Below are 16973 nucleotides of genomic sequence, written 5' to 3'. Positions count from 1 at the left end.
TTTTTGACACTCAAAAGACCAATTTAGTACAAAACTGAAGGGGGTATGTGGTGCCACAGTTTCATAAGCTCATGCTATCTCAAGGCAGAGGCCAGAATCCCCTTTCGGTTGTTTTCATGTGGTTGTTTTGAGGGCAGATTAGAGGAGGCTTAGCTTTGCTAACCAAGCCACAGACACTAAGCAAATATGGTTGAGAATATTAAAGATATAGCTTTCTGGTACCTATTCTTACAGATCAGCCTATACGTTTTCTCTGAGGACCTATCTACTGGATTCATCCTTCCTGAAGATTAAGATCATTGCCCAGTTCAGCTGGCTTTCAAAAAGCCAACTGTTTATAAATACAAAGAAATGAGTTCTTCCCTGGGCTTGCAGCCCTAAGTTGCTATTGTCAAATTCTTTGGCTCAGAGACTTACGCTTTGGAGTAGTTCAGAACAAAGTCCACTCCTTTCTCACTATCAAACTGAATGTCTCGTGGTAAATCACTGTGATATTTGGCATCAATGCTTAAGGGGAATCCAGGGTTCCACTCCATCCACCTGAGAAGGAAAAATAAAGAAAACAAAACAGAGATTGTAGAGAAGTTCCAGAGAAACTATTAATCAAAAGAATGAGGTGACATGTGCTAAAGTAATTTTCCTAGAGCACAGGTTTGACCAGGTCTGACTATTCCATAAACTTCAGTGGCTCCCTATTATTTCTAAGATCAACTATCTAGGATGTAAAGCCCTTCACTATCTGGCTCCAACCTACCTTTCTAGTTTTACTAGATAGTGCCAATATTGATCACAGTGTTCTTACCTAATTTAGGTTTTGATGATGATTGTCTACTGGTCCTAAAGCCATTTTCCCTCCTTTCTCAAGTTAAGGACTTAACTCACTGCCTTTCTTTCCTTCCCTACTCCTACCATTTATTTTAGGGGACTTCAATATCCATGCTAGTGTTCTCTAAAATTCTCCGACCTCACAATTCTTCAATCATACCTAAATCATTATCGCATTCTATATCTTATTATCACCCACAATTTTTGCTAATTAACTTCTTACTAATGTTTAAAATTTAAAACTTTTACATTCTACTCCCTGACTATAGCTTCCTATTACTCCATCTTTCTCTGATCTCTCACCTCCTAAACCCATTCTTCACCCTGATTGTTGGGGTGGTGATCCCTGACAATCTGTAACCCCTTTTCTCCTCAGTGTTTCTCACACCATTATCCCTGCTCTGATTTCACTCTTCTCCCTCTCCAATCTTGATTCTATAGTTAGCCAAGTCGGCTCTATTTTTCTCTTCTATTTTAGAATCCCTTTGCCCTTTGTATAATCACAGCTCATCCCTTATTAATAACTCAGTCCACACAAAAATCCACTTCCTCTGTTCCTATGAATCTGCTACTGAATGTTAATTGGTTATGCCAATAATTCATGTTAACTACTATCATCTGGACTCACTGAAGCAAGGCAATCCTTCCAAGTTGATTACTTGAGTTACATTCCAAAAAAGGTTTTCTAAGTCTACTTTTTTCTTTTTAATCTTGCCACAGTTTACCCCATCTCAGTTGAAGTGCTCATCTCTTTCTTGAGAAAAATAAAGATATTCAATGTAAGATTTCTTTCTCTCTTTTGTCTCAAAATCCCCTGAAATCATCTTCTAATTTCTTCCTTTCCTCTAGCATCTGACAATAAGATGACCCTTCTTCTTGTGTCCTTGTCCATTTACACGTACTTTTAAGTCCTCTTTTCTTTTTCAGAATAATGCCATGTTTATTATTAATATTCTAATATTCATTAATCCTCTAATATTAATTCTCTTCCTATAACTGATATTTTTCTCCCCCTGCTTTCAAATGTGCCCATCTTCCTTATCCATAAAAACAAAACCTTCCCTAAACTCTACTACCATACTTTGATTATAACTATATCCATCTAGTCTATCTTTTTTCTTTGCTTTTTCAGCCAAATTACTTGTAAAAACTTCCTGAAATGCACTCCTTCCTTGCACTCCTTCTCATCTCTGCCTCTTTGTATCTCTAGTTTCTTTCAAGAATCAGCTCCAAGTTCACATTCTACATGAAGCCATTCCTGACCACTCTTCCTCCAACAGCTTCTCATATTTACTGCACACATCCTTAAGAAGTATATGTCTCCCCTGAGAGAGTGAAGTTGACTGAGGGAAGGAAGTTTCCCTTGCTTTCTGTACTGTCTAACCTTGAGGAATTCTACTCATAAGTACAGGGCATGAGCTCTCTAAGAATATGCATCTAGAACCATAGAACCTCAGAAATGGAAGTGTTTTAAGCAGCCATGAATATCCATATTTGAATAAGCCTCCCCTCTATGACATACATGACCAGAAGTCTCCAGTAATTTTAAGACCTCCAGTAATAAAGAACTCACTATCTATTGAAGCAGCCCATTCTACTTTTGGCTAGTTCTAATTATCGAGAAGTTCCTCCCTATATCAAGCTTACATGGACCATCCTGAAACCTTCCCTTCTCCCTCATTGCTCCCTAGTCCCACATACCCCATGGCCAAGAAGAACTTTATCTTTATGCATGCTATGAAACAATCCTTCAAATATTTGAAGGTTCCCCTGACCCCCATCAAGTCTTTTCTTCTTCAGGGTGAACATCCTGAGTATTTTGGGCTAATCTAAGTGAGCTGTCCAAGGTGATAGAGATTGTAATTGGCCGAGCCAGAATTAGAATTCCGATCTCATGACTCCAAGGCTAATATTCTTTCTGTTGAAGTATGCTGTCGCATCTAGGAGTTTGCATTTTTACACATGAGGGAAAAGAGAATTTTATGGAGAAGTAGCCTGCCATAATATATAAAGAATTAACTTTTGAGTTAGAAAGACAACCTGCCTTTGATACATCTTAGCTGTATAAACCTGGATAAGTCATTTAACCCCAGATGACTCTCAAGACTAGAAGTTTAGAAGCAGGTATTGTTTTGCATTAATCGAGGCAGTTTCTTCTGGAAGGGAGCTTCTATCAATAAAATCATAAGTCTGGTAACAAAAAAAATCAATAGTTGTGTGTGTGTATGTGTGTGTGTGTGTGTGTGTGTGTGTGTGTGTGTGTGTGTGTGTCTTGGCTTTTGTACATGAATAGTCTGTCCTTAAACTACATCTCCCCAGTTGTTATTTCACTTCATAGTACTATATTTACTTCCAGATATCTAAGGATTTTTTTAAAGAATTTTTTTTGCTAACAGTACAAAATTTAGGCCTTCCTTAATTAAAATCTAAATGGAAAGAAGGAAACATGATGTGATGAATAAACAATCCAAAGAGGAAGCAACCAAAAGTGGAAAAAAAATTGAGATGATATTTGAAAATACGAGGGAAGATGCAACTAACGTATATAGAGAGAGGCTAAAGGGGAAAAATCCTTTGTGTGTTTAAGTAAGATTCAATTCAAGTTAGAAAAATTTCCAAAAGGCAATAAAGGCCCTGGGGGTAAGTCGTTTTGGTGTGAGCAGTCATGTTCACCTCATGCCAGAGGAGAATTGATTGAAGGAACAGAGGATGTTTAATCTGAGAAAGAGCCCAAGAAGCTTATAATTGGTTATCAGGTACTTGATGGATGTCCATTGGGAAAATGGTTGAGACTTGTTCTTCTTGATCCTAGAAAGCAAAGCTGGATGGATAAGTGGAAACTAAAGGCTATCAATGAAAGGGAAGTGGACTTGCTTTGGGAAGTAATGGGTTCCCCCTGTTTGGAAACCTTAGAAATTGTCGGGTATGTTATGAAGAAGGTTGTTTTAGAGGCATGGATTGAAATAGATAAGATGGCCTTTAGGTCCAGTCTATCTCTGAGATTTTATGATTCTGTGTTACCTGCATCTTAAAGAGGAGTAGCATCTTAGTAGTAAATGATATGAAGTATTGTTATTGTGGCTTGTGCACAGAGAACCAATGGCATCATGGTGATGTCTTGATTTGTGCAGAGTAACACCTGAATGTTTGGCACCCAACAGGTAGGTACCTGTTGTACCTACTTACAGGTGGTTACCAACTTAAAGAGATTCTCAGGCTGAGATAAAAACATGAAATGGAAATGTAGGAAGGTGAATAGCAAGAAAGAGGCTCAGAAATTCATTCAAAACACAATCATATAAGGACTACAATGTGGAAATACAGAGAGTGAACAGCAAATAAGGTGATTCCAACTCATGGAGGCAAATTTAATCTTGTAAGTGTTATGGAGATTCAATCATAGGATCAGATCATAGATTGAAACAGGCTTTAAAGTATTTTTCATGGGAGGATAAATGTATTGCTATGGGGAAATCTCCTACTGATGCAGCCAGAGCTGACACTGGGGACACTGGGAGGTTAAATAACATCCACATGGTCACATAGTTAGTAGATGGTGGAGACAGGATTTAATACTCATTCCTATGATTCAAAATTCATTGATCTTCCCATTCTTCCACTACATATTATATATATATATATATATGTATATGTATGTATATATACATATATGTATGTGTGTGTGTATATATATAAAATCAGTTGGAGAAAATGGGGATTTCTCTCTGTGCTTAGGATGGGGCAGATGGTAGAGTCAGGGCATTATAGCTATCTGTGAATACTTTTTTAAGCAATAATTCAGGAGAGGGCTTAAATATGTTCTTCATGGTTCTAGAGGGCAGAGCTTAGACCAATGGGTAGAGGTGGAAAAGAGGAAAATTTAGATTTCAATAAAAAAAAGAAAACAACTTCCTAACAATTAAAACTACCTCAAAAATGGGATGGACATCTGTGGGAGGCAGAAGGTTTCTCATCACTGAAAGTGCCAAGGCAAAAGCTGAATGACAAGTTGCCATATATACTATAGAAGGCTTTCTTTCAATAGCTTCTGAGATTTCCCTCCAACTTTGTGATCCTATTCCCACTTCAGTCATCTCTTCTTCAGCCTAAACATCATCGGTCTCTATATAGCAGGTCCCAAGGTTCTTTACCCAGATGGATCAACCCTTCTGGAGACCCACCACTTTATCAATTTCTTCTTGTTCATTTAACTAGGACAATAGCAATGACATGAGGTGACAGGTGCAGAGGAGAGAGAAAAACAAAAATATAACAAAAAATATCTGAGGGGTAGCCACAATAGAGTTAAAGTTGAGTCAAGCACATGAAGAGAAGGCCAAACCTAAATTAAGGTCATCATAATCTTTGAGTAAATTTTGGCTCTATTAGAGAAGTCTTTTTCAGGAAAATGGAAATCCATTGAGCAGTTGCTCAAGACTATGATGACCTTTGGGCTTGGTTTTCTCTTCATGTCCCACTGTGATTGAATCAACAACTTGGTCAGTCTCTTAATCGTATTTGTCTATATTTATCTTTCCCTGGGATACCATAGTTATTCTGAGGAATCAAAGCCAACTCATGTAATGGAAGACCAGTCTTTCCCCACCCTCTTCAGAAAGAGCTCTGGGAACCTCTCCCAGTGGCAACTTCCTCTTAGCAGGCCCAACAGCTGTTTGCACACAGGTTGTTGGGGCTCTAATAGTAAGCTGTGCCCATAAAGGAATCACTTATCCACAGCTGAGCTAAACATTTCTAATTTCAGCTAAGATAAAAAGAGAGCTTAGGAAAAGGATGAATCTGATCTATTTCCTGCTACAGGGAGAAATTTCCTTTTCTCTAGCCAGGTCTGATCTTGGGGGAAAGAGCTGTCCAGGATTACAACAGGCAGGTCTGAAGAATCAAGTGCTTACTCTGCCTCAAGGTCAAGGATCCTCCTCCCTTCCCAGGGGCCAATAAGTAGTTACATAGCGCTGTTGAATCCCTTTCTTTCCTCCCAGATTTTCATCTATCTAATGGTAAGACATGAGATGGGAAGGGGGAAAAGAAAAAACCAGCCACTGAGCTCATTCCATGGTAACATGAAAGCAGAAAAAGTTATAGAACATAGGGATGTTTTATGATCAGAATAGCTGCTCATTCAGAATGCAATTTAATTCAACCAGCATTTATTAAGCACCTACTTATGCCAGGTACTTAAGTATGAAGGATTAAAACTAAAAGATGGATGTCTCTGTCCTCATGAAGCTTCAGGGAGATAACAGATACAAAGAAAATTAAATATGAAAGAGAAAATAATTTCATAAGGAGAGGCAGCCAATAATAAAGGGATCTGGAGGAAGAGAAGAGTAAGATAGGCTTCTTGTAGAAGGGAACAGTTGAGCTGGGTTTTGAAGGTTGCTTTGAGGGGGAATCAAGAAGGGAGTACGTTCCAGGCATGGGGGTAGCCTGTGCCAAGGCCTGGGGCCAAGAGATGAAATGTCACTTACGGAGAACAAACCATAATGTGCAATCGGTCTGGAAAGGGCATGAGCAGGGACTGATCACCTCATCAGACTGTTTCCATGCCATAACTCACCGATAGAGTTTCTGCCGTGTTTCCAGTTCTTTGCGTCTGTGCTGCTTGAGGATGTGAATTTGGTCGTCCCGAGCCAACTTTGCTGTGAAAGAATATGGAGAAGACAAGTATTGAAGCAAACAGAGGGAATTGCCAACTTAGAGGAAGGAATGGAAGTCCTATGGTATCAGGTCCTATTCTTAAAAAAGTCCTGGCAAGCCCAGGCATCCATCAAGTGCTGGGCCATGTTCAGATTAGACCTCCATAGTCCTAAATTCACGCTGGATCTCAAATATTCATAAGATCACAAGCTTAGAGTAGGGAGGGTCCTTGGAGACCTCTGATGGAAATCCCTTATTTTAAAGTTGAGGAAACAGAGGCTCAGAGATTGACTGTCATGGTGCAGAGTCTTGGAGTCTCACATTCACTTAATGACCCTCTCCCAGCTGCCCAAGAGGCTAATAAAAAGGGTTTTGATGATCTTGAAGTTATGCTGACCTAGAGAAGAGCAAGAGGTGTTTTTTCAGTCCAGATACAAATACACCAACTAGATCTAGGATATACATTTCACAGGGCACTGAACTACAGGGAATCAAAGGCCTCATCCAATGGAACCCGGAGTCAGAGGACTTTGATTCAGATTCCTGCTCTAATATTGACTATGTGTGTTTTGGGGCTAGTAATTTGGCTCCTCTGGCTCTCCTCACGTTCAAAATGGTGGTCTTGGACAAAATGCCTAAGGTCTCTTGCTTCCTGTGATCTTAGGTAGGTACAGCATCCCTCAGCACATACCTATATTGTAATCCAAGCCCTTAAAATAAGTTTTCTAGTACTCACCTCTCCCATCTCGAAGCACAATTTCGCCCTCCCCAGTGAACCAGCGATAGCAGGGAAACTCAATGTATTCTCCATAGGGAGTCTTCAAAGTAATATACTTAAGATACCAGTCATCATGGATCCAATACTTTCGTTTTTCAATCTTGATCAAAAGGATCTCTCCGAGTTCTTCATCCACAGTCACGTCATATGAATCTACCTGTGTGGAATAAAAGGCAAATCCAACTTTAATAAACATTTTTAAAGTTTCTATAACAAGTCTATGTCAGCTAAGTAATGACTAAGAAATCATTTGAGATTGTCTTGCTTTGTAGAAGAACAAACGGAAGATTAATGGTATATTTGTAATCTCCATTCTCTCCCTATCCCCATGGTTATTCAATTCTCTGATTTTAACCTTTCCTATTCTTCATTTGGTAAGCTTAATTAAAGTTTCTGACTTCTAACTAGATAATAGAATATAAGAAAACCTGAAACTCCCAATATCTTCCTATAAAAAGGTAGCATTAGATTGCTAAAGGAAACTTAGAGAAAAGGAAAAAATTGCAAATTGAAGGGGGGAAACTTCTAGCAATGAATAAATATTGTGGATTATATAAAACTGAAGGGGAGACATAAAGTGAAGAAAAAGATTAAAAGAAAAAGACCAACCATGTCCACCATCAATGGAGATGAAAACTATCACATGCCATAATTGTGAATGATAATCTGGCTAAATTAAATAAGGATGGAATTGAGAAAAAAGATTTTTAAAGGGCATACAACAAGAGCATAATAAAACTTAAACAATTTAGGATTAGCCATGGACAACATAAAAAATCATGAATAAAATAGAATTGTTCTACTGGAAGCTAAAATAGTATAGGCAGCAGAACAATCAGTAAAAATAAGCCAGAAAACCCAATATAAATGAAAATTACCAGATAAAATTTTTAAAAGGCAAAAGAACTAAAGGAGAGCCCTGTAAATAAACTAAGAAATAATGAAATTTCTTAAAAAGGATGAAAAAGAAAATAATCTGACATGATTTCAGAAAAACATCAGAAAATTCTCAGAATTATTAAAATTAAGAGGCAGATTTATGGAATATGCTAGATGGTGGATTTTTACCTAGATATTCCACCATTATATACCAAACTATAATGATGGAGAAATTATTTTAAAATAAACCAAAGAAAGAACATAAAACATAAAAAAAATGCCCATCTGAATTACTCAAGATTTTTCACCTAAAATAAGGGATATATCATATGACATGAAATCTAGAGACATTACACTTCATCCTAAGGTTACCATCTTCACTAGATTAAGCATATGTTTTCAAAGTATTTAATATCGCTTAACAATGACATTAATAAGTGATCATTTAATAATGATACTAACAATGATCATTTAACAATGGACACAAGAATTTCAGCTGTTCATAGAGATTCGGTCAAGGCTGTGTAAGATCTGTGATACCACAAAAAGTATGAACAAGTTCAACGAGGAAAACTTTCATTGAACTTAAAAATGATTCATAACAAAGCATTGACTCAATGTAATTTCTATAATAGATAATAGATACAGTAGCACAGTTGTTTGAATCATCAGCCTTTTCAAAGTAACCGCCTTGGGGAAAGCAGTTAACTCCTTAATGTTAATGTTAATAACATAATGTAACTTCTGTAAAAGAAATGATGGCTTTGAATTTATTAACACATGGCCCACTGTAAATCTCACTGATGGGAAACAAAGTCAGAACTGAATTGTGTTTTTTGATAACTAAGATATATAATAAATTGGCTTTGGGAAGAGTTTGACAAATATTTAAGATATGTGCTGGTGGGGAGGGAGAGTTGGTTAGGAGACCAGGACATTATTCAATTAAAAATGGATCACAATTTGGTGAAAAATATAAAGAGATACCTTGCACACCATACACCATAGTAAATTCCAAATGGACCAGTAACCCAATGTTTTAAATCATTAAAACAGCATTGAAGAAAATGTAATCAAATCTTTCACTACTTTGAAGAAAAAGAAAAATCCTTTGATTATAAAGATATAAAATACTGGAATTGATTATGTAAGGGAAAAAAAAAAAACTTTTTTTGCACAACCAAAAAGCAAAGTCTCCAGAATGAGGAAGAAAGAAAACCTAAGGGGGAAATCTGCAATAAACATTTATGACAGAAGTCTAACATCTAAAAATCAGAAGCAAATGGCACAGATTTATAAGAATATGGGAAATTCTGCAAAATGATCAGTCACAAAATATGAAGAGGGAGCTCAGTCCAACAAGACACAAGCACTTAATATATGCAAAGCACATGGGATATAAAGTTAAAAGCGAAACATGATCTTTGTCTTTGAAAAGCTTTTAGTCTGCAAAGGGTGGAGATTGTGTGTGTATGTATATGAGGGTATATGTGTGTGTGTATATGTGTATCTACATATACAATTTTGAGCTACCACTATACACCTCTCAGATCGACAAAGATGACAGGAAAAGATAATGAGGAATGTTGAAGGGGATGTGGGAAAACTGGGACACTGATGCATTGTTGGTGGAACTGTGAATGGATCCAACCATTCTGGAGAACAATCTGGAACTATGCCCAAAGGACTATCAAACTGTGCATACCCTTTGATCCAGCAGTGTCTCTACTGGGTCTACATCCCAAAGAGATTTTATAAAGGAAGGAAAAGGACCCACATGTGCAAAAATGTCTGAGAACATTGTACACAGCAACAAGAAGATTATGCAATGATCAACTCTGATGGACTTGGCCCTTTCAACAATGAGGAGATTCAGGCCAATTCTAATAGACTTGGGATGGAGAGAGCCAACTGTACTCAGAGAGAGGACTATGGGAACTGAGTGTGGATCACAACATAATATTATCACCTTTGTTGTTGTTTGCTTGCTTATTTTTTTCTTTCTCATTTTTTCTCCTTTTTGATCTGATTTTTCTTGTATGATAAATGTGGAAATATGTATAGAAGAACTGCATATGTTTAAGATGTATTGGATTACTTGCTGTCTAGGGAAAGACTGGGGAGAGAAAAAATTTGGAACATAGGGTTTGCATATATTTTGAAAATAAAAAGCTATTATTAAAAACTTAGTAGCTATATGACTCTGAGCAAGTCACCTAACCCTAATTGTTTTTCAAATAAAAAAAAAACCCTTTAAAAAGGAACAGAGTGGCAACCCCAGGGGGAAAAAGGAAAGGGCTATAACTGAGCTATGGAATTGTAAAGAAGTTAGATGTTTTATGAGGAGGAAATAGATTCCAAATATGATGCAAAGACAAGGGGGCAAGTGATGAAATGTAACAAATGGGAACAATCAGTTCAATAAGATTCAATTTAATTCATTTTCTTCTCCATTCAATTTCTCTCAATTCAATTCACTCTCCCTTTTCCATCAACTACATTGAACATCACGCCATCCCCAAGATAAGAATTTCATTTTTTTTGGAAAAGAAAAACTGTCATCTCAAAAGATTGCTCCAAGAAGGTAGGATTCAAATGAAATCTATAGTCCCGTAATCTTATGGAATGCTCTCTGCCTCAGTTTCCTTATATGTAAAATGGGAATAATAACATGTAAAATGCATCTATTTGGGAGGCTCCAGTGATTGCACACCTTCAGATGTTATTTACATTTTAGCTATTATTGTTGTTAGATATTGCTTTAGGGTTTGTGAAGTGTCATTAGATCTTCATAACAGTGCTATAAGCACTACAGATGCATTGCTTTGGATCGTGCCAAAATTTGTTTTTATTTTCAATATTAAAATTCATTTATCTTCTATAGTTCTCTTTATTGGCTTGTTAAATATTTTCTACATTTCTACAGTGGCTATAGAGGCCATCCCATTATCCTCTAATATTTTATGACCCATTGGTTCCATTCAGCTCAATGATCCATTTCGATATTTCTGTGTATTGTATGAGATCTTAATGTAATCTCATTCGATACTTGAAATTGTTGGACTATCTTTTTAATTCTGATGATGGATAGATCTTAAGGCTTACACAAAGGGTCAACACTTCCAGCATTCTGTCAACATGCCATGGAGATTGAAAAGAGGAAATTGCCTTTCTATATACCATGGGTTTTGTGTGGTTCTTACCTAAGCAATTTGTCCAAGAATTGAGGAACTAAGCCCTTGCCTTGGGTATAGAAGACATCCCACTGATTTCATGTCTCTGAGGAAGAGGTAGTCAGTAAACATTTAGTGCCTGCTATGGGCCAGGGACTATGCTAAGTACTAGAAGAAACAACCACATTAAAGTTGATTCTTGAAGGAGTGATTGGGACAAATGGATAGGCAGTCCAATTCCCACTCATGTTATCATTCTTTATATTAATTGGTTTCTTGATAGTTAAGAGATTTTTATATTCTAGTTTGTCCCAATGTGTTACATCTGCTTTGGGAGCATTGATAAGTGTTCTCATTGGCTAATGGAGCTTTTAAAAGGTCCTTTGAATATAACCTGAATATAACTCTTGAATATAACTCTCAAGAAATATCATGTGATTCCATTAAAGGGCTGAATGGGCCCTTCTTTACCCTGGTATGACAATTCTACCACCATTTCCCATGTGGCATGGACTCAGCTAGGAAGACGAGGATGTCTGGATGTTTTTGCCCCTTTTTTCCTGATCTTAGGCAAAACAAGGATCGCAGGATGGATGCCCAGGAATAGAGAGGCCTTATAAGTTCAGAAAGTCTGGAGAACAACAGAGGAAACTTCAATCTCAGAGAGGAGGCTGGCCCATTTGACAAGCAGACATGTTCCAGGAATTATTTGGACATTGCCCAGCTAAGATAAAATAAAAATGGCTAGTAATTTTGCGAGCTGCTTTATGTTCTGATGAAGCACAAATGAAATGGTCCTAGCACACTATATAAGTAGTTTCAAGTTATTTTACTTATCCCTGTTTTATTGGTGGATGCTTATGACTTTCTTTTATTAATGTTCTTTGTGTGTTTAATATAAATTACCAGTTGCATAGCCAATTAGTATTATATACTGAAGGTTTTCAGTTCTTCCCTTTAGAAGCCCTATTAGCTTTGTGAACTATAATTTAATTTACGATCGTTAAAATTGTTCCTAGGAGGGACAGCTAAGTGGTGCAGTGGATAGAGCACCAGCCCTGAAGTCAGGAGGACCTGAGTTCAAATTTGCCCTCAGACGCTTAACACTTCCTAGCTGTGTGACTCTGGGTAAGTCACTTAACCCCAATTGCCTCAGGGAGAAAAAATTGTTCCTGGGGAACTGGAGCTAGGGACACTCAACAAGAATATGAGAAAAAGGAAGTCACCTTTCACCAGAGGCAGATTCTCCAAGACTGAACCTAATCCAAACCAGGAACAGGACACAGAAGGGTAAATACCCTAGTTCCTATGGGCTCATAATCTTAATATGACTAATCATATCAATTTGAAAACATGAGCTAATATAATATACAGTGGAGAAATGTCATCAAGGTAGAGTATAGATAGAGAAGAGGATTCAGAACAGAAACATATGTATTTGAAGAAGAAGTAACATTAAGCAGCAAGGAGACCTGGAAAAAGTAATTATGCAGTAGAAGGAAAAATAAGAGAGAGAAGCAAATGGAGGCAGAAAAAAAGGAGAATATCCCTGGAAGGAGGGGTGGTCAGCCATGCATAACCTGTGGACTTAAAAAAAAACCAATAACTCAGGCAGTGGAGAGATCACAGGTATATTTGGAGGGAACAGTTATAAAACATATTGGTTTTATTTCATTTTTTAAAAGTAAATATTCTTATGCCCAAAGAGCTATAAAACTGTGTATACCCTTTGATCTAATGATATCACTATAAGAGCTATATCCCCAAAGAGATCATAAATAAGGAAAATTGATCCACAAGTAAAAAATATTTCGAGCAGCAATCTGAGATGGCAAGGAATTGGAGACTGAGGGATACCCATAAATTGGAAAATGGCTGAACCAATTGTGGTATATAAGTGTAATGGAATCGTATTGTTCTATAAGAAATAATAAGCAGGTAGATTTCAGAAAATCCTGGAAAGACTCAAATGAACTGATGCGGAATAAAGTAAGCAGAACCAGAACATGATACATAATAACAGGATCAATGTACAAAATTCAACTTCAATAGATTTAACTTTTTACAATGGTCTAAGACAATTCTAAAAGATTCATGATGGGAAATGCTATCCTTATCTAGAGAAAGAACTATGGAGTCTGAATGCAGATCAAAACATTCTTTTTTCCCTTTTTTGGTTTTTTGTTTTCTTTTTTGTGGTTTGTCACCTATGTTCTGATTCTTCTTTCACAGCATCACAACTAATATAAAAACATGTTGAATGTTATTGATCATACATATATAATCTAAATCAGGTTGCTTGCCACCTTGAGGACAAAGGAAGGAAGGGGAGGGGAACAAAATGGAAATCAAAATATTATAAAAATGTTGAAAAGTAAAAACATTTTAAAAAGAATATTAATTTTTAAAAAGAAATAAAAATTTAAAAATAAAAAAGCTATAATTAAAAAATAAAATATAATTTAAAAAAAGAAAGGAAAAAAGAATATTAATTAAAAATGAGAAAAAATGTTCTAATGTTGTTCACAGACAAATGACAAGTAAATTCTCCACAACACTGAACTTTATTCTGATGCTGTTACATGAACTGATGCTAAATGAAGTAAGCAGAAAGCCCTGCTACTACAGGATGATGAAAGGCACTAAGAAAAGATGGAGAGGAACAATTGAGAAAGAGGGAAAAGGAGGAGGAAGGAGAAGAAGAGGAGAACAAATAGAAAGAGGAAGAAGAAAAGGAAGGGGGAAGAGCAGGAAGAAAAAAGAAGGGGAAGATAAATAGAAAGAGGTAGAGGAAAAAAAGGAGAAAAATAGTGAGAGTATGATATAGACTCAGGTCAGGCAGAATCTGACAGAAAAGAGAGAAAGAGCAAGGGGAGACTGTGGGCCCCTGACAGGATTATATCCAGATGTCATTATCTTATTATATCTGTTGAGAAAAGAAGAGTGGTGTCTTTTATGGAGAAGACCTAGAAGCCTCTATACTTCCTTCCCCTTCTTCATTTCTCCTCCCTTTTACACACCCCTTTTTCATATTATATCAGATATCATTTCCCCTGGTTATAATCAGGGACATGGTTAAAACTAGATACATATTTAAGCTTTGAAAAAGAAAGATGGGAAAAAACCTGAAGATCTGGAGAGAGTTGGGGGAAGGCAAGTTCTCTATGCATTTTCTACATGGTTTTCAGTGGTGGGGGTTTTCTATGTTACTCCCCTTCAAAATTTTCCCCTCCAAGCAGGTATTTTACAAAGGAGGAAACTGAGGCACAGAGAGGTTAAGTGTTTCACTAAGGGCCACAAAACTAATAAGTGACTGAGGAATGATTCAACTCTGGTCCTTCAGATTCTAATCACTAAATTTGACTAATGACTAAAACTAAAACATGAAACTTAATGACCTCAAGGAAATGAAACAAAACAAAATGATTAGCAATAATCATAAGAAATAATAATAATAATAATAATAAAGTTGGTAAGGAATAGAGGGGGGGGTCTGCCTTGGAACCAGGTAGGTTTTAACCTCATCTCTACTATATGCTGGCTGTTTGACCAAGGGCAAGTCACTTAGATTCTCAGGATCTCTGAGCACTTTAAAGTTATAAATTAGACAGGCGGGGGGCAGCTAGGTGGTACAGTAGATAGCCCTAAAGTCAGGAGGACCTGAGTTCAAATTTGATACTCAGACACTTAACACTTCCTAGCTGTGTGACCCTAGGCAAATTACTTAATCCCAATTGCCTCAGGAAAAAAAATAAAATAAAATTGTCAGAATGTTGTAATGGATGAAGAGGTTAGATTCCGATGGAGAACTTGGATCCAAATCCTGACTCAGAGTAGTTATGTGATCTTGGATAATTCACTTACTACCTAGCCTTTGTTTCTTCATCTATGACATGAAAAGGCTGTACAAAATGACTTCGAAGGCTCCAGTGTTCTCCCTGAAGAGCTAAAAGTCAGCATCAACAGAAGATATTTTATTAGTGAGAGTTCCCAGTGCCAGACTAAAAAAAAAACAAACAAACAAAAAAACAGTGAGCATGGATACTCCTAGAGTCCTGAGTCTGCCCCCCCAAAGTTAGATGGGTTCTGACAGGTCTGAACATGACCACAGTAAACAAGAGAAAGCCATTCTCTTGTTCACAACAAACACTTCCCAAAGCTTTCTCTTTCACCACCGCTGAGAAGAAAAGTCAGAATGTGCTGGAGCTACAAAAGAGGAACTTCCTTCTGGGACTGTGCAAGAGAAAATGTGAAAGTCTTTTGCATCAACAGGAACTTTCTCAAAAAGCTGAAAAGTAAAAAACTACCCAACCCCACACAAATGAGGCGTCCAACAATGGCGGCTCAGTCTCCCAAGCTGGTTTGCATGGCTCTGGGAATTTGAGTGCCCAAACTTTCCTCCTCCTTCTCTGGCTCCAGTCAGTGAAAAAGGGACTGTTTGTCATGCAAATCTCATTCAAAATCTGCTAGAGGAGCTCTTATTAGCCATATCTATTCATCAATAACATTTCCATGGTTCCATGGCGGGGGAAAAGGATGTCAAAGAGGGAGGAGAGATAAAGAAGGGGAAATTAGGTTTGGAGGCTCCTCTGTGTTCTCCATAAAAGATACTATTCTTCTCATCTCAATGGGAATCAACATCATCAAAATATTCCCCCATATGAAGCAGCCTAGAGGCAGGAGGGATGGATCTGGAGTTTGTGAATTTGGGGGCCAGTCTTCCCTATTACCTAGTGTTACCTTAGCCAAGTCACTTAATTTGATCTGATGAAAAATCAAGTTCTTCAGTCTGGAAAATGAGGATTTGATCATACCACAGTCTCCTACCCTGTGTACCAAGCACTAAGAGGATCACAGGAGCCCAAAGCTATGGCTTCCTCAGAAGCCACTAAGGAAATGGAAACCTGGAGGGGGTCACACGACTTGTTTCAATCAAGGAAAATTAATACTGAGAAATAGATGCTAGAAAGGAACAGAGGCACAAGGCTTAAATCTCAGCGCGGTTCTTTACAAACGTGAACCTTGGACTCAGTTTCCAAATCTGTAAATAAGGGGCTAGACGGATTCTGTACAAATCTATGATTGCTAAATCTTGTGAATATGATTGGCTACATCTTGCTGATTCCACTTCATCTTCTTTCCTGTCTGTCCCCTTTTCTGTACTCATGTCACACTCCCACTTGTCCAAGCCCTCATCCTGTCCTGCTTTGACTCTTGTGACAGCCTCCCAGCTTGCCCCCCCCCAATCCTCTCTCTCATCAGTCACTCCTGTCTCCAACCTATCCCCACACAGCTGCCAGATTGATAATCCTGGGAACTTAAAATTTGACTGTGTCACTCCTTAACTCAAGAAGCTTCTATGGATCCCCATTGCCTTAAGGTTAAAATACAAACTACTCTGGTCAGCATTGAAGGCCCTTCACAGCCTGGGGTCCAGCTGATTACACATTACTCCCCCTCATATACTATATGCTCCAGCCAAATAACTGTCGGCTAGCCTCATTATTCCATCTCCCCACTTTTGTTTCCCTCTTGTGAGCAGGCCATTTATGGTTCCTGAAATGTTTTCCTCATTACTTCCCACTCCCAGAAAACAACTCCTTCCAAGGCTCAGCCCAAGTGCCAAGAGGATTTTACTGATTTTGCTAGCTTTTAATTCAACA

The 16973-nt window shown here is 37.6% G+C and overlaps 1 protein-coding gene across 1 annotated transcript in view; it reads right to left on the bottom strand.

Annotated features, from left to right (window-relative positions):
• Positions 1-16973, bottom strand: part of ALOX5 (arachidonate 5-lipoxygenase) — a 71643-nt gene that overhangs the window by 49997 nt on the left and 4673 nt on the right. The window contains exons 2-4 of the mRNA XM_074296334.1: positions 7217-7415; positions 6401-6482; positions 418-540 (exon numbers count right to left, since the gene is read on the bottom strand). Coding sequence (XP_074152435.1) covers positions 418-540; positions 6401-6482; positions 7217-7415 — 404 coding nt within the window. The remainder of the gene's footprint in view (positions 1-417; positions 541-6400; positions 6483-7216; positions 7416-16973) is intronic.

The sequence above is a fragment of the Sminthopsis crassicaudata genome, chromosome 2 (genome assembly GCF_048593235.1).
Source record: "Sminthopsis crassicaudata isolate SCR6 chromosome 2, ASM4859323v1, whole genome shotgun sequence".
Classification (NCBI taxonomy): Eukaryota; Metazoa; Chordata; class Mammalia; order Dasyuromorphia; family Dasyuridae; genus Sminthopsis; species Sminthopsis crassicaudata.
Note: the sequence above shows the minus strand (reverse complement) of the source record. Positions and strands in the feature narration are given on the sequence as shown.